General features: G+C 41.2%; 1 protein-coding gene across 12 annotated transcripts in view; it reads right to left on the bottom strand.

Annotated features, from left to right (window-relative positions):
- NEDD4L (NEDD4 like E3 ubiquitin protein ligase) overlaps nucleotides 1–18,629 on the bottom strand; it is a 338,487-nt gene that overhangs the window by 29,779 nt on the left and 290,079 nt on the right. For all 12 annotated transcript variants that reach the window (XM_072822182.1, XM_072822146.1, XM_072822130.1 and 9 more), the window contains 5 exons: nucleotides 16,997–17,074; nucleotides 15,468–15,522; nucleotides 9,814–9,872; nucleotides 2,892–2,957; nucleotides 894–1,123 (listed from right to left, as the gene is read on the bottom strand). In XM_072822182.1, the coding sequence (XP_072678283.1) occupies nucleotides 894–1,123; nucleotides 2,892–2,957; nucleotides 9,814–9,872; nucleotides 15,468–15,522; nucleotides 16,997–17,074 (488 nt within the window). The remainder of the gene's footprint in view (nucleotides 1–893; nucleotides 1,124–2,891; nucleotides 2,958–9,813; nucleotides 9,873–15,467; nucleotides 15,523–16,996; nucleotides 17,075–18,629) is intronic.

Consider the following 18,629-nt stretch of genomic DNA (forward strand, 5'->3'; position numbering starts at 1 on the left):
CTGGGAATGTGGGTGAGAGGTTAGGGTCTCACCTTCCTACCCTGCCCTCCACTTCAAAGGTTTTACCAATTTCACATAGCAGGCTTTCTCAAGGGACTGGAGAACAACAGTAAACAAAATGGGAAATTCTTGGCTAGATCAACCAAGGAGGATGCTAAGATTGGCTTCCAAAATAGCTTCCAGGAGAGTAGCACCAGGTAGATAATGTGGGAGAAGCCATGTCCCCTTAGAGCACAGGCTGCCTTTCAGCAAGGTCAACTATTCTACTGGGGCCTCAGGTCTAGTCTAAGCCTTTGGAGACTCTACATCCTGGAAGGAATGTGTGGCCTTGTAAGTCGCAGGTGTTGATTCCTGAGAAGGCAACTAAACCGGCCTCAGTTTCCATGTTTGGCAATCATGAAATCCTAATGCAAGGGAGAATCTGTTCCTTTCCTTACAGGACCAGGACACGAAGAATGGGTCCTCAAGGTTCGCATCATTTGCCTCTGAGTAGTAGAACTTCAGAAACTATTCTTATCTGTAACCTGATGAGTTTCTGAATTCTGACACTGACAAATCCTCTCGAATTAGCATAACATTACAAATGAAAATTGCCTCTTGTTCCCTACCATAAGTACCCAGCACATTTTCAATTTCAATGACGTGAACCCGGATGACAAGGGAAAAATTATTTTTAGGTGTTCACAGAGTACATTACTTCACCATGGAGAGTCGGAACCTGTTCTAGATCTATGAGGGTTGGGGGGGGGGGGCTGAAATCGGCACTGTTAATTCATCGTAAATGACTGAGCCACTCACTCTCCTGTTAAATTTAAATTCGTTATGAGTAAAACTGTTTCAGTGCGGGGGTGGGGGTGTGGGGGCCACATTCAGAGAGCCCTCCGCATACTCACGTTGCAGAGTACTCAAAAAGCCCGTAGTAGGGGTTGAACATCTCTTTGGACAGGAGGAAGAACCACTCTCTGGCCACACCCCCATAGTCAAGACCTTTCTCTGATTCAAATTCGATCCACAGTCTAGCTTTCAGGACATCCGGTCTTTTCACAGACATGATTCTCCGATAGGACTCTTCAAAGATGTTATTTCTGTGAAGTTTCATTTCAAACCTATTTGGAATATCAGCCTACACGAAAGAAGAAAACAAGCCTGTAATCACACAGTAAACACACGCCTTACTCTCGAACAGAAAAAAGAACAGAAAAAAAAAAATCCAACAACAAAGAGCAGAAATGACGGCAGTCTTCAAATAAACAAGTGATGAAGGGTTCCAGCTGAGATTCCCTCCTTCAGGGATTTTCTTCACACAGACAGCAAGCCCCACTATGACAGGATAAGATACACAGAGTATGTGCCAGCAGCTGGCAGATTCAGCCGGGAACACATGATGCACAAGAAAGTGTGTTTGAGGAGAAGACCGTCATCCTCTCCCTGTTTTATAAACCATGTGGGGCACTTATCCACCTATGGGACACTGAAATATGGTCAACTCTCCACATCGCTTCTGTCAAAGGAAGGGATGTTAGTCCAGGTCACAGAAACCCATAAAACAACCCCCACCTGGCCAAGATGAGCACACGTCCAACTCTGGCAGGGACTCCAGCTGGGAGATGGGAGCCCCGATGCCTACAAGCTAATTTTGTTGCCATCAGAAGCGGGACCTCGGTTATCAGGCCAAGTTGTGGGAAAGGATTGCAAAGGTCACAGTTCATGAACATGAACGTCAGTAAGTACTTGACTGGAGTTGGGCACAACCACTGCCTGGACAGAGGAGGACCAGGGTGAGCCTCGCCCTGACAGTGGATCTGCAGAGTGAGCCTCCTGGCAGGTGACACCACAGCGGAGGTGCTGGGGAGAGATGGGCTACTACCCACTAAGTCATCCCCTGCTACTGGGGGAAATGTAGGTTCCTCACAAAGTTAACACGGAGGAATTTTACATGTGTGTGTCGAAGTCACTTCAAGGGCAGTTATCCAACAGCTACTTGAATCAGAACGCTGGGAGAAGAGAACCCCAAAGTGAGAGCTCCCGATGCAGAGACCATGTCTTGTGCATCTGGGCATCCCCATCAAAGAGGCCCAGAAAAGAGGGACTGGCTGAGGGGATGGAGGCTGGGCAGACTGGGGTGAGGGGAGCCATGGCCAATATTCTCCTCTTCCCGAGGGGAGGAAGCCAAGGAACCGTGGCTGGTGTAGAAACCACGGATGCTCAAATTGAGGGGAAAACTGGTAAAACCTGGACCAGAGAGGTAAAGTCAGGCAGTACAACAGAAGACGCAGTGCTGAAGACCCAGAGAGGATGTGTCAGTAGAAAATGTAATATTGTGATTTAAATGCTGCCTGTAAAAAACCTCATAGGGTTTCTCGGTCTTGTAAAAATCTTACAGGGTTTCCCACTGAGAATTTTAATCTGAAAATTTACACTTGCTCTTAATATGCCAAATATTGTAATTTAGTATTACAAATTGTATTTATGTTAGCAACAGGATTAAAATTATACTTCTGAATTGGAAGGGAAGGACGGGAACATTTTTCTAAGTGGGGTCTAGGTTTTATGATGATGACCATAGGCAAGTGCACAGGCTTCTCCAGATTTTCTGACTAGGTCCTGAATTGGTTTATATCCCATTAAAATCATTTCTATCTTTTCATGTATTACATAAGAAATGACCGCTCAGGTTGATTTGATATGTAATACTAGGTTAGTCTTCACTTACCATGTCTCTTAAAAAAGAAAATTCAGATTGAAGATCCAGGTGGATCAAAGTGCAATGGAAAAAGGAAGGTAATATTTTTAGTATACACATAAAGGTAACACACGAGTCGTTCTCACTGAAGTAACTTTGGTAACTTACAAATGACTAGAACAGCATTTCTGGAAGATATGTTACTCACAGGTTTCTTTAATTTCTTCCTAAAGTAGTCATATTTCTGCTTAAATTCTCTGGAGTAAGGAACAGCCTGGAAGATAAATTTATACATATTGATAATGTACACAATACACTAGAAATTTTAGGTCTACTGAGCCAACATTCACAGAATTTCACAAATCATAAACCTTAAAATTCTCACTCTCCGTATTATCACTGAAATTTATATAATGTCTATAGTGTAGACAGAAAGGCCTAGAGATGATTGTGGCAAATCAGTACTGAGTGGGGGGCTTTTACCCCTTAAAATAACTGGATTGACATCCTTTTTAGAGATATGCAACATAAACCAAATACACTGTCCACGTGACTTTTGTCTAAATGGGAGTTGGGGTGTAACCTTTTTTTGGGGGAGGGGATTTAGATAAAAGTCATTGGCTAGGATTCTTTAAGATAAAATCCAAAATCACCTATGTGGTCATTTTGAAAAGAATAACTGTGCTTTTAGAAACCATGGGGAGGAAATAAAATGACAAGAAAGGCCAGTGAACGAATATTCATAGCAAGGAATATAAAATCAGGGAGACAGCATTTTGGAAAGGTCTTCGATTTAGGAATGGAAGGTTTGCCTCTTACTAGTAGGTCTTGGGCAGGGATTTCTGTATATCTGGAGTGGCGTATCTACGAAGCAGAGTGATGGTACCAAAGGCATGGGTTCAGTAACTGAGTTGGCTATCATTACTTAAAAGTTCTGGAATCTCTTCTGGTAAAGTAATAACATTTTAATTTCGTCATTTATACTATTTACTTGCTATGGTGTAAAGTAATTATAATATCTGAGAGCCAGAGGCCTGACTTCAGGCTACTGAAAAGGCTTATTATTTTTTTTAGAAAGCGGATAAGATTGGCTTTTGCATACACATGGACAGAACTGTGACAGCCTCGTACTCAGAAAACTTGTTGCTTTTCCACAAATAGTATGAATTTGGGCAAGAATAGTTCTGCTGATATCATTTTGGGCTAAGTTAATAAAATATACTGATCCTTAAAGTGTCTCCAGACTCCAAGCCTAACACCTTATACTTTTTCAGAAAGAGGAGAAGTGACAAACAAAAGCTTCCCTCCTTCATACTATTTTAAGACACAATCACACAAACAATAAGCCAAAACAAAAATAACCACTCTTATAGAAAACAATAATCATGTCAGTGTTTTGCTTTGTAATTCAAGAGCAATAAAGACAACGTGTTTATATATCCTAAGGAGATTCTTAAGACAATTTATGGTACCTAGGATCTCAGCTTTTAAGCTATTCTTCATTGGATTTGCCATTGAACACTAGATTTGACCATCTATCATATTTATTTTGGGCCGTGTTCAGTCTGATGAAGTCAATTATGAATCCTGATTCTAGAAAAGGTAGAAATTTTGCCAATATTCAGGAGACCACCAAAGTAAGGGCAAGGATACATTGTTCTGACATAAGCCAATGAGGACATTATGATGTTTTTTGCTCTAATACTATATCCCATCATAAACTAAGATTTCCTGTACAGTTTTATGGATTCTTTGGTGGTTCCTCTGCTGATTCATTCAACAGATACTTCCTGAGCTCCTATTCTGTGCCAGCATTTTAGGTGCTAGGGAAATAATGGTACACCCACCAAAGATTTCTTTTCCTGTTCCCTCCAGGAGCTTGCAAGCTATTGTGTGTAACAGGCAGTAAGAAATAAATAAATGAATAGTGGTAAATGTACTGAGGGAAAACAGAGTTGCCGGTAGGCTCCTTTATAGGAGTGGTCTGAGCAGAACCCAGAGGGCAGGAAGGAAGACACCACGACAGGAGCAGTGTGTATAAAGTCTCCAGAAGGAAAGTGTTCAGCTGATGCTTTTAGCTACGCTTAACTGTGTCAGAGGGAAAGTAAGTTGAAAAAAATGCCCTTTCATTATCTCAAGCTGGCTTTAGCAGACCGGACTTCTAAGGCAGACTCCGGTGCCAACTAGCCCCGCGACATAACCTCCTGACTACAGAATTTCTTCACAGTCAAGGAAGAAATGGACTAGATGAACTTCAAGGCTCTTCCATTTCCAAAAACCTGTGGTTCCCAGCAATTATTTTTTGTTTTTGTGTCCTCCCTGAAAATGCTGAAGGCAGGCCTAAAATACAAGTTTAAGAGTCTTAAATCACAGAGGGAGGATATATTTTAAAATGCTGCCCCCAGCTTGTGTTCTCTACTCTCCTGTTTGACTTGTACCTGGGAGGTGCTGACTGCATGTGGGTGGAAATAAAATGCTGAGATATTTCTGATCTTTCTTCTTCTGGGCAATGATGCATGAAAGCTGAAAAATCATTATCCTCCTCCAATACTTCTCTTTTCTCTCTGGAGATAGTTCTTATGAATAAGCAGCAGCAGAATAAATAGGTTTTTATACTCTCATCCTGAACTAATGCCAACAGGACAAAGACCTCCCTGGACAAAGACCTCCCTACAAGTGCAGCCTTTGAAGAGAATCACGAGTGGAGTACATGTCTGGTATTTGTTTATTGTCTTTTGAAATTTTGGCATATTATTTTCTTGTGTACAATTTAACTTCTAACATAAAGTCTGCTCCAAAACTTAACATGTTTGTTGATAAAAGCCCTTAGCTCTATATTATATATGTTTTCTTTTCTGAACAGAAGTGAAAGCCTGACTGATCGCCTAAGTCGGGTCTAAACATTCTCACATCGCTCCGGTCCAGCTGATGCTGGTGCTCCTCAGAGGGGGGCTCGTGTCTGATGTGGAGACCCTGGCATGGCCAGCACACCTATAGCTCCTGTTCTACTTCTGGCCTTTGCTGGGATGGATGGCAACACGGGTGGGTTTCTGAGCTCCTGACAAATTGGGAATGACAGCATCTTCCCTATTCCTGAGTGGACTGTTGCTGAGTTTCAAAGCAGCTGATTTATAAAGTTCTCGAAAAAGTACAAAGCGTTACACAAACATGAGATAGTATTCATAAGAGCAGCAAGCACGGACAGCACTTTACCAACGCTTTCACTGGTGATGCTTGTAACACAGACTTACAGTAATGCTGTGTTGAGCTGCCACAGACAGGGAACCCCCCCTCCCCTAATCAGGATATTTTTAAAACTTGGGAGAAAGAGAAACTCTAGGTTCCAGATAAGCAGAAAGACTTAAAATTAAAGACGGGAGCATTGGACCTAGACTTGGTGCTTGGGCTGGGGTTTTAATCCTCACATGGGGCCACAGAAGTTGCCCTACAGTCTGTATGACTGAGCTAGGGAGTAAGAAACAGAGTTCCCTGCTTAAAACCTACATCTGACACAGGGACAAGAAAACTTCCCACCAGCCCAGGAAAGTTGTAAGGAAGCTTACCTTCTGTCCAGGACCACAAACGAGAGAAAAACAAAAAGAAACAGACCTGTAATAAATTCATACTCTAAGCCTACACCAAAGTGGGTATGAAGTCCACAGTTATATTAACTGGGCCTGCATGATCCCAAGCTAAGAAGTTAACGGTAAATACAGGTCAGGACTTATAAATGCCTCATAGGGGAGGAAAAAAAAAAAGATGAGCGCACATACACAAATTATAAACTGAACTTTTTATAAACTGAACTAAACTGAACTACTATTGAGGGGAGTCTACAGACACAACATATGGGAGATTTAGTGCCCCTATGGCCAGAGATAACAGAATAATCTAAAAGAGAATATGAAATAAGCATTTTAAGAATGATTTGAGAGCTAAGTATGAGTTAAAAAAATAAAAAAAAAATAAAAGAACATGATAGAATAACAGTAACTGAAAAGACCAAGCAAATTGAAAAAGACTCAATGGAATGATGAGTAATTAAGCACAGTTACTGAAATAATAGACATGATGAACTGGTAAAGGGTAGGTTACAAAAAGCTTAAAAAAGAATTAGCTGGAAGAGCTGAGCCCACAATATAGCAATGAGAGAGAGAGAGAGACAGGGAGACAGAGAGAATAGGAAAGCTAAGACATTAGGAAGTCAGAATGTGAAGGTGAATCACACACCCAAGAGGAATTACTGGTACAGATAACCAGGAAGAATGGCAAAGATACAGTATATGAGAAATAGCTGGAGAATTTTCCAGAATGGAGGGAAGACAAGGGTCCCCAGATTGAAGAATTACAATGGGTCCAAAGCAGAATATAAAGAAATGCACACTTAGGTTCATGACAGTAAAATTACACAATGCCAAAGTCACAGAGAAAATTCAAAACTGCCAGAGAAAAGAAAGACTTAGCTACCAAAAAATGACAATCAGGTCAATAGCAAGCTTCTCAACAGTTCTGGAGGCCAGAAGATAAGAAAAGAATATCTCCCAGGTATTAGGAAAATAATGGTTAGTTAAGACTTCTAGAGCTATCATTTATCGGAGAGGTCATATAAACCCTCTCTCTCAGACTAAGAGATTTCCACTCCCAGACTCAGGTGGGCACCACCATCCCTGGGAGGGTGTGTTCAAACAGATTTTGCAGGGCTCACTCCCCAAAGTTGCTTGATTCTCAGTAGGCCTGGGTTGGGACCCCCAAATTTGCGTTTCTAACAAATTTCCAGATGATTCTGATCTGTAGACAACACTGTAAGAATCTGGAATCCTACTTCATTCAGAGGAAAACCTAGAGGTAGCAGGTATAAGAACCAATGGTTGGCGAAGAAATCTGCTTACATGTAAGGGACGTAAACAAGCACTGGCTGCTGAGAAAAAAGTTAAAATATTAATGGCTATTTGGAAAGTTTTATAATGTTGCTGAACGATGGAAAGGGAGTAGGAAGGATGGTATGAGAGATCCCCTGAGTCCCATCTTGCTCAGGAGAACAGAGCGATCAATTTTGACATGAAGTACGTTGGTTACAAATTTTTAATGTAAGCACTGAAAGAACAGAAATAGAAAATACAACTTCTAAGCAAGTAGAGGAAATGAAAGAAAATAAAGGGTATTTTATCTATCTAGTAGAAGGTAAGAAAAGAGAAAAAACATAGCTAATTAAGTGGGGGAAAAGATATACCAGGCAAATACTAAGGAAGAGAAAGTAATTGATAAAGCCATGCTCGCCAAGGGAGAGTCTGACACTACCGTCGTGGTTAGATAGAACAGCCAGGAAAAAAAAAGCAGTGATGGAAATGGATAATTTGAACACCATATACTTGATATAATGGACATAAAAAGAACTCTATACTCAACAAAGACAGAATACACACTCTTTGTAAACACAAAAAGAACATTTATATAAAAAAATGGCCGAGCTGCCAAGGAAGTTTCAAATATCTGGTAATCAATATTCCATAGATAATATTCTCTGACCACAATGCAATAAAATTAGAAAATTAGTTAAGAAATAGAAATGAAAAGCACGTTCTAAATAACTTGTAAGTCAAGGAGAGAAAGCAATCATGGAAATTACCAAATATTCAGAACTGAATGACAACAAAAGCCAGCTGTCTACACGAAGTTGCTAACTACCTAAATATACATGCTCTTCCCGAAAGAAGACTCCCCCACTACTAATGAAAGAGTAAACAAGGCTCTTTTCTTAATTAAAAAAAAAAAAAGATCTTTCTTTGGGTCAAATCTACTTGGACTTATGATGCTAAGCAATTGTCAACATAGTAAGAACTAATGGTGTTTGAGTGAAGGCAGATGATCAGTAAGTGATAGAGATATTTCAAAAGGCTTCAGAATTATGTCAAAAGTCCTCTGTCACTTGGAAACAGCATTGATTCCTGAATACCTTGTTTCTCATGATGCAGAAGAGAAAATAGGACTCTAGCGCTTTATCGTGACTGTGAATATATCAAAAGGAAGCCATGGTGGTAAGGCAGGTGTTGAAGTCACATAAAAAGCAGCTGTTTTAACTGAGGTATGATTGGGCACTTTGCGTTACACGGTACCAAAGCAGCTGAACAAAGCCAATAAACAAATCCAACAAATTAACTTAGGGGATGTCAAATATCAGGGGAGGTTTGCATGGTATTATCTTTTAAGTTTTCAAACAGACTTACCTTTAATAACTCAAAACATAATTTGAACTGAACCAGATTAAAGCCACAAAAGCAGTATTAAAAAAAACCCAAACCCATTGGCCTCTTAGCCCAGCAGTCAATATGCTTTTATTTCCTTTGGCTCCTCCAGTTTTTAACAGATCCCCAAGTCTGCAATGTTTTGTGACGCCACAGGTTTCCTGTAATTCCAAATTAGCTCCCCGGGCTCCTATCAACACTGACCAAAGATGCTGGTACATTCCCTGTGGATGACTGTGACCCAGGCAGTGCTGGGTACCAAGGAGCCGTTACTGCCGAGTGATGGGGTGGGGGTGGGCTGAACACCACATGTGGCAGTATTTTAAGAGGGCTCTCTACCTAGCTTCCTTTCGCCCTGGGCATATAGGTGGGGACTCTATGGTAGTGGGTCAGCAGAGACAGAGGTTCTTAACCCTGCCAGCTTCAGAGGTTGGCTACAACCTCACCCAAGCTTTTCCAAACGTTCCATGCTGGAAGAGATTCAGATTGTTAGCATGCATTTACCACCCTTGGCTGAAAGAAATGACAAACTCTACACATAGAGGGCTTGGCTTGGCAAAAAAAAAAAAAAAAAAAAAAAAAAGGGGGGGGGGAGAGGACATTCTGATTGTTATACTTTTCATCCACCTTTTTACACAGGAGGAAAAAATGTATAGTTTTGTTACTATTGGCAAAGCACTTTCTGTTCCTTTATAAGTGAAAGCCCTTCAAAAAGGCAAATGCAGTTGTATCCCACCCGGGAATTTCAGTGAGGAGGAGATGGGAGCGATGCTAATCTAGCCAACCACACCATGCCCCTGGCACCAGGTGAGCAATAATATACAAGAAATACATGTTTAGATGCAACCCAAATATTAGACTGAAGAGTTAAAACTTGAGAATACTGACCGGACCAGTAATAGCTGGATTCTGCAGTCTTGGATCTTCCCACTGAGTAATTTTGCTATCTGAAAATTAATGTTAAAAAAAAAATCAGCATGTTAATTCAAATCTATTCTACGTCAAGAATGTTTTAAAAAGATTTTTGGATTTTTCAAAAGCTGTTCTGTCTCCCATACCAACCCCCTAAATAAATGACTTAGTATTTCAGGGTTAGAAGAGAACCCTATTCTATATGGCAGCCCTCCACACACCCCCAATACTGTTTAGTTAAAAACACTCCATCAAAAATGCACGACTAAAGCCAAACCATCTATTCACACTGTTTTTGGCAAGAAAAATCTGCCAAAATTTCAATTATAAACCCCTGTTCTTTCAAGGATTTATAACTTGATCTTGATTTTCCTTTAATTGAAAAAAGGCATAACAAGTCTCAGCCCCTAAAAAGTTAAAACACACACACACACACACACACACACACACACGATTTTTCTCAAGTACTTTTTTCTTTGCACATGGTGATGGAAAACTGCTTTCCATTAAGAATCCGAATGTTGAACAAATGAATAATCCATTACACATGTCACTCAGATGCACGCAAATATCAAAGCAGTGAGCACTGGATATGGCGGACAAATAGCATAGAGACAGGTTTCCCTTTTGGTCAAGGTGGCGAGAAGCAGCGTCCATTCTTCTCAAAGAGTCAACGTCACCAAGACTGTTGGTTGCTGCCTCTACTCCTGCTTCAGTGGTGTAGGTGATACTGTGCGGTAGCTGCCCTGCACTTGGGTTTCATGACTGTGCTTGTGTGTGACTGTGTGTGTGGGGGAGGCAGGGATGGACTTGTGGGAAAGGTATGGAGAGGGCAATACTCTCTGGAGTATTAGGGAATATCTAAGTTGCTTAAAAAAAAAGGTGGGGGATTATTTAAGAATACTGATTTTGCTTATTTCCTGTATAATCTGTAAGTAGACTGGTAAGAATGACAAATAAATTTAGCTTTAGTGACCCTACGAGGAATTTTTCCAAACCTGGTATAATAATTATTTTAATGAAAGCGAAGATCAAGTTCTAAAATGAAACTACTAAAGCACCTGATTTTTGAGTCATGTTGGCAGAAAGTTTATGTAAAATGTTTCGATGGTTTTACAGAATTTTGATGGAAGCAAAAGGCTCCCTACCTCATGAATAGGAATTTGGAAAGGAAAAGTTGCCATTGTGATGGAGAACAAAGGAAAACCAAATAAATCAAATATAGCTAAGTAATAGCTCCCTGATCCACAATCTTATCACCTGGGAACTGTCAGAGCAGAAGTTAATGACTATGTGCACATGGCGTCTCCCAAGGAGTCTGTCCAAACCCCAACTTCCAAGTTCTACCCTTGACGGGTGGTGTGTCCCATAGCGCCCTCAAATCAAACCCTACCAAAACCAAACCCATGCTCTTCCAGGACCAGAACTCGTCCCTGTGATCCTATACCCCCAACACCACTATCACAGTGCACTCCCTGCTCACACCCAACACTGGCCACCTCCCTATCCTCCCCAGCCATTCTCGGCTGGTGCTCACCAAGTTGCCCCCCATATCCCACTTGAGAAGGCTGCCTTCTGGAGTGTACTTCTCTTCCATGGACTATTTCCTATGCTTCCCTGGCCTTGGGCACACTCATTCCTATTCAAGACTTCCTTTGTAGTTCTGCCAGAAGGATCTTTCTAAGGAACAAATTTGACCACTATGACACCCCCCACCCCGAAAAATCCTCAGGACTCCCCCCCTCCTGCCTGCAGAAGGGACCCAAAATCCCACCACTGGCAGACGCCCTTTAACTTGACCTATGGTATCATGCTAGCCTCTTCTGCATGCTGGCCACCTGCACCCTACCTCAGTTCTCTATGGCACAGTCCACACACTTTCATACACTTGCATGTTTTTTCCTTCCTGGGGTTGTACCCCTCTTGCTTTACTAGATAAATCTGACTCATCATTTGGAATCCATCCAAAAAGCAAGCTGTTCCTATGGTCCTCTTGCAGCCAGCCACCAACCCTGGTATCTGGCCACGTAGCGAGAAGGTGCGGTATTCACTTTTTCTGCTTCTTTAAAGCTGGTTCATTCCTCTACCCAAATGAAAATACCCTTGAGGCTTGCTACTAGAATATAAGTCCCTTGAGGACAGAGACTGGGTGTTCCTTTATCTCTGCAGCTCCCTCTCCACTGCTGAACACGTTTCCCAGAACATAACAGGAGGCTAATAGGTTATTTTTTAAAATGACTGTACGAAGCTGATGGCGAAAACAGCTTCCCTTTTAAAACAGTCTTAAGATTTCAGAACCACACAAATTTCTATGTGGTTACAATACAGATCGATTTTATACCTAAGTATTGTCAGTAAAGGATATAAATGGGGAGTGGCCATTTCCTCATTTTTTCCCCAGAACTTCTAAATCTAAACTTGCTTTTGGTCTTCATTGTATTTGAAATAAAGGGACAAGAATGAAGGAGAAGAATGAGCCAGTTAATGTAGCTACTATTAACAGGTTTGGTAAGCCTGATGGCAAGAAAGACTAAAACAGGATTTTATAGCCTCAGTGGAATCTTATTTTCTTTTTTAAATTTTTTTTGGAATCTTATTTTCTCTTCTAGCTTTGTCTCCAAGACACCTGTGGCCACTGACTCAGCTGCTGGGCATACCTGGTCTTTAAGAAGAACCATGTGATTCCAAAACGAGGTGGAAACTCAGTGCAAGATCTTCCCTTAACCTTTGTTCTCCAGTCTCGAGATGGGGGCTATGTGTTCAATACTTGATCTCTTCTGAAATTACGGCTTTCAGATGGTTATTTTTAATCTTAAAAATGTCTGACTTCAGGATCCCTGGGTGGCTCAGCGGCTTAGCATCGCCTTCAGCTCAGGAGGGTGATCCTGGAGACCCGGGATCGAGTCCCGAATTGGGCTCCCTGCGTGGAGCCTGCTTCTCCCTCTGCCTGTGTCTCTGCCTCTCTCTCTCTGTGTGTGTCTCTCATGAATAAATAAATAAAATCTTAAAAAAAAAAGTCTGACTTCTCAAAAGTTGATGAAGCAAAAATAAATAGCATCATTATTTAAAAGACAAGTGCACTGCTGTTATTTGTCATCCATGTGCAGTCACGTGTCCTGGGGATGACGGAAGACAAGACGGCTCTGACTCTTTTGAGAACTGCTGGCACAGGAAAATGCCACCACACGGGAATGACCTGGTTCCCATCCTGCGCGCGGTAGGCCAGCAAACCGAGATGCTGAATCTTGTAAGTAATCAGATGTGGGGAAACTGCTCAGGAGAGGCTTGTCCCTCAACGTCACCTGCCAGGTGGTGGAAGGCATTTTGGAGTGTATCTGTTGGCCTGATAAAACCTCTTAAAAAGACAGGTATTCTGTACTCGTCACAGACTGGGATTTGGTGAAGCAGCATAGGAATTCAACTGTTTCATTGATACATAGCCCCTTTATAACTTTCAATGGAGCAAACTTTGACAGATTGGGGAGAAATGGCAGAAATGTTGCATCAACAGCAAACGAGATTGTAATTAAACACATGTTTTTCTTAACATATAGTTTTTGCTCACCTAATTTCCACTATTATCTGGTTGAGAGAACCTTTCAGTAGGGTAGAGCAAAGGCAAACTTCAATCTCCATGGAAATGACCACAAATACCACCTTTCCTAGCTCAGATCAAGCAGGCCCTGTGTGTGGTCTTTACTGTCCCGGAAGCCAAGAGGAGCCTCCTGCAAGCTGTCTGTCCTGGCAAGAGGATGGGAAGCCAGTGAACTCAACGCCTGGAGGGACTGATGGACTGATCAGGAACAAGGAACTACCCAGGCATTTAGCCAAACTAACCTCTCCTGCCTCCCAACACATAGAAACGGGCCAACCTGGGGCTGCAGCCATGGCTGCTGCTTCTCCAAGGCAAGTTCTCTCCATTTTCTGACCAAGGATGTCAACCTCCTCAGCCTTCACTGCTGACCTTCCATGAATTAACTTCACGGCACCACTTATCAAACATCTACTCTAGGTTATACTAGGTCTATGCACATCACTAGAAACCCAATCTATGACCTTTATTATTTCTAATGTGCACTAGGATGGACTTTTGCAACATAGTGTTTCTTGTTTGGGGGCTCCTGCATTAAAGAACAGTCATAAAATTCTTTTCAGGTTGACCCGAACACCAGATCACCAGTCAAAACACGGCCACAATGTTGTGTCAAAAATTCTGTGTGTAGCAGACCAAGGTTGTGTTACTGGTTGAGTCCTTGTTTTAAGAAAAAGATCATTATTTATTCATACCTACCTTTGAAAACTGAAATTGCAATGCATGAAAACTAAAAGAAATATTTTGTTTTGTTTTGTTTTTAGTGGGAAAGAGAGGTATGCTTGCCTCCCTTATTTTAATGAATTATGCTATGAGTAGAATGACAAATAAATGGCATTTCAGAGAAAAAAAGAGTATGCACATTTTAAAGCATTTATGGTAGCAATTGTAAAATTCTGGAAAGCAGGCAAACCCTGAATACTTTTCTGGTCATGGATAAAACTAAGCCTACGTACATAGAAATACCTAATTTTAACCAAAGGGTAGCCCATTCCCCAATACACCTAGGACTTCCACTTTTGGTTTAATTCTGAACTGGTCTTCTTAATTTATAATAACCTCTCAAGCTTTCTTGCCTGAAAGCAAAGGTGTATAATACACTCAGTATCTTCTAGGGGTTTCCCTAGAAGAGGCACAAGACCTATGAGACAGTGGCAAGCCCTTTCCATGAGGATCCCTGTGGTCGGACTACCCAGCAACCGGCTCCTCGGTATACTTTTGATTAGTTAAGAGAATGTGAGGCTGGAGAAACCTGGTGCAGACTTGCTCTTTAGGAACCAAATGAAAACAAAGATCAAAATACTACCAATTACACTTACATATAATTGAAAACTTCTTTTAAAAAACATTTTTTTCAGAAGTTCTAAGGGATATACAAATATGTTCCCATGGAGAACAACATGTTGCCTTAAAAAAAAACCCCACTGGCTAAAAGCAAAATCTTTATTAGTTTAACTTTTAGTTGAAATGAGAAACCACACATTTATTCAGAGGTGCTGGAGCAACTATACTATAATTTCAAGATACGAACTCCATATATATTAGTGTGTTGGGTGCAAAAAAACATGCTATGAATAGAAAATAAGTCAGAATGAGCTTCTTGCCATAAGACCTTTGAGGGCAGTGTTTAAGACACTTACATGCTGCTTCAAGCACTGCTCACACAGAGATTTGTTTGACTCAATTATAACTTCTAGCCTTATTTTCTATTACTAGAGTGTATTTATTAAAAGCGCAGAAATCAAGGGGTTATGGACCCCAAAATTTTTTTTAATTAAAAAAAAAAAAAACCAAGAAGTTAATAGGTCACAAGATCAAATCGGGTGAAAGCTTGCTGGGCTACTTTCAAGCAAACTTGGGATGAAATCATAGTACCGTATGAGGGCACTGATTCTCTGGCATCATTCTCTCCACATAACACCTGGCTGCCTAGATGAAGAGTAAAATGACAAACCTTTCACTATAATATTTGAATGACTCCTCGTCCCCCCATCCTTTTTCCTGAAATGCCGATGTGTCTATAAAAGAGCCTACTTACTATGGTCAATATAAAACGTTCGGCCATCCAAGTGAATTCTTTCTTCCCAACCAGGCTGGTATAGAGAGAGAGAGAGGGAGAGAGAGAGAGAATGAATGAATACATATATTAGCTAAGAGTCCCAAAAATCAACACTAAATTTAAACACTCTAAGAATGCTTTTTGACTCTTCTCTTCTAGGGTATATTGTTACATTAAGAATAAACCACAAACATTTCCAGTTAACTCTTGACAACATCTAGCAACACCCTATCACATGTTCACCAGCCTTAGCAGCCTTCACTCACTGTGTGATGAACAGGAAGCAGGGCTTGCTATTTCAAAAGCTTCAAAGGGCAACTCCAGCATTCCACGGAACAGTTGAGTTTAGGATTGAATAGCTCATTTAATTAAATAAATATTTACTAAGTACTGAAGGGAGAGGAAGGTTAATTTAAAAATGTCAGAGACAGATGCTCTAGTCCTATCACCAGGTGGCTGAATGACCTAACAACACACAGATTCTCTGGTGTGGGCTCTCACTATTCGTACTCAGGAAACAATTGGATTTGGGTATTTTTTTCCCCAAGGTCAGGCTGGTACGCCCTCATTATCTGAACGGTGCTTACTTGCTATCTGAAAGTCAGGAATCCCAACAGATCAGGACAGCATGCTGTCTTTTGACGTCTAATCTTGGTCTCTGGCATTCTCTGGGCTCTATCTAAACCCAGGAACCAAAAAGTTCTAGGGATTGAGGCATTCTTGTGCAAAACCTGATGAATAAAGATTGAACCCTAACCTTCCTAGATTCAAGCTGTGCCATCACATACCACATGCCAGGCAACAGTGAAGTTCTTGAGTTTGGAAAATCCCGTTGGAAGAATGCCCACCACCCCTCCATTCTAGAAGTCTCCAGTCTCCTCACCTTCCTGTCCTTGTAAGGCTTTTTGATTTGGGGGATGGGGGTGGGTGGGAAGGCTGAGAAGGACATATGGTGAAAGTTTCATTCAAAATCTAATATGGAGTAAATAGCTTAACTCCCATTTGGGCCCTCAAAGAGAATAAGTGATAAAAAATTAAATTATATAAACAGCCCTCAACAGGGAAGAAAAACTTAAAATATCTGTAGGCTAATGACTTACAGAAACTGTCTATGATTACTTAGGCATTTTTCTCCTGCTGTTTTTAATATTTCTGTTCCAATGACTAAATTAGCAATATGGATGGAACCTAGTGGTTGCTAAGTTACATAATAAATGTGTGCTGCCTAAACTGTCGCATGTAGAGAATGCCTCTTACATCCTAGTTACAAGGTCTACTTTCTACTCACTGCTAACAATTCAAAACTCTCTTTTACAAGTAGTGGACATGAATTCTAATATGTGTTACTAGAATCCAGCCATGCGCCTAATTCTATTAAAAGATTACAGACCAATGGGACCCAAAAAAGCCTGGAGAAAGAGAAGGCCCACAGGGTCTCTCCATCAACAGCGGGTCATATGAATGGATAAACATTTTCAGACTTGTCCATGTGTCTGCAGCGTACTCACAGGAAGAGGGCCAAGGTCATTGGGGTTTAAGGATGCCTTTGACCGCATATGTACTGGAAATTTCAGGCGTGGATCTTCCTGCAAGAAAACGTGAAAGGCAGAAGACGTTAAGAGTGATTCTCTGCGTGCATTTACTGGCTCCTGCCCTTCTGGAGTAGTGTGTTCCAAGGCAATAGGTTGTGTGTGCCTGGAGCTGCACACTCAACTCCTGCCTGTGCGGGGGAGGAGAGGACCTCTCTTTGTACAGGAAGGCTGGCTGATCGACACTCAAGAAAGATTTTATATACTCTTCTCCTCATCCTTGGTGAAAGCAGGACAATGAGACTATTTCAATAAAAGGTGAAGCATTTTCCCAAGACCTCTAGCAGGTGAAGGAAGAGTGTCCCAGCAGGGACGTTACTATGGAAACCTACCAAGAATGGAAGGTGCCAGGGCAGATGAGGATCTCCTCTGCAGAGTGTGTTGGGGGTGGGGGGCAATGGTTTATAAATCTCTCTTGGGCACTGAGCTGTGGGTGAGGGCAGTGAGCCTTTCCACAGGTGCTGAGTTTCCTGTTGCGCCCTTCCACTCCTTGATCTACAGCAGAGAGTCTGAAATTGATCTGATGGTCAAGTCCCATCCTGGCTGGAGTTAGGTGGCCCCATCACGTAATGTCTCATATCCCTAACTAGAAGACTTTACTGAGATTCCTGGTCAAGTTCTGCAAAATGAGATTCTCATTTACGTCTTAATACTTAAAAGTTTGTCAAAGATTTTTCTTAAGGGATGTGGCTCATGGGATACTACAAAGAACCAACAAAAGAGTAGTATGTGCTTTGATATCTTGGGTCATGCTTTATAATTGACAAAGAAAACAGAGGGATGTGTCAACTTGCAACTACCCTGTTAGGAGGCTGTGCACATGATCTCTGCTTCTTTAACATGAGGACACTGAGCTGCTGAGACCATGAGGACGTGCCCAAAGGCTCTCGCCCAGAGTCTGGGAGTGGCTCTCAATTATACAGACCCAACAAAAATGCAATGTAACTTTGAGAATTTGCATTAGAAACTCAGAAGATTATGAAACAAATGATACAACTCAGAATAGCATACTGTCAACCGAATAAGATTAAAAAAAAAAAACAAAACTCTAACAAAATCCTTTTATTTCAATTACATGAAAGCCTCTGTTCCTGTCAAATCACTAAAAGGTTTTCCTGCCTCAGCATTTTCCCAAGGCAACAAGAAAATGAAGTAATTGGTATAAACCTTGGAAAATAATACAATTCACTTTGTGCCAGCTAATGGGTATGAAAATGTTCTTAAACTGATTATGGCAGTGGTTGCACATGTTTATTTAATGGTCTAAAAACCACTCACTTGTATATTTTAAACAGGTGAGTTGTAGGACATGCGAGTTATACTTCAAGAAAGCTGTTAGAAAAATTTCCTAAGTCAACAGTATAAACTCTTAGTATCACTGGATTATAACAAAGTGACAGATTTTTGGAACTGGCAAAGTCTACTCCCCGCCCCATGCCCAAAAAAAACCTGCCCCAAAATAAAAAAATAAAACCAACCTTTGCTTTCTATTAACTATAGCCAACTATTAGCTGGAGAAATAAATCGTGTTAGCAGTTTGGCTATCGTGATG

This window comes from Canis lupus, chromosome 1, assembly GCF_048164855.1.
Source record: "Canis lupus baileyi chromosome 1, mCanLup2.hap1, whole genome shotgun sequence".
NCBI classification, from domain to species: domain Eukaryota; kingdom Metazoa; phylum Chordata; class Mammalia; order Carnivora; family Canidae; genus Canis; species Canis lupus.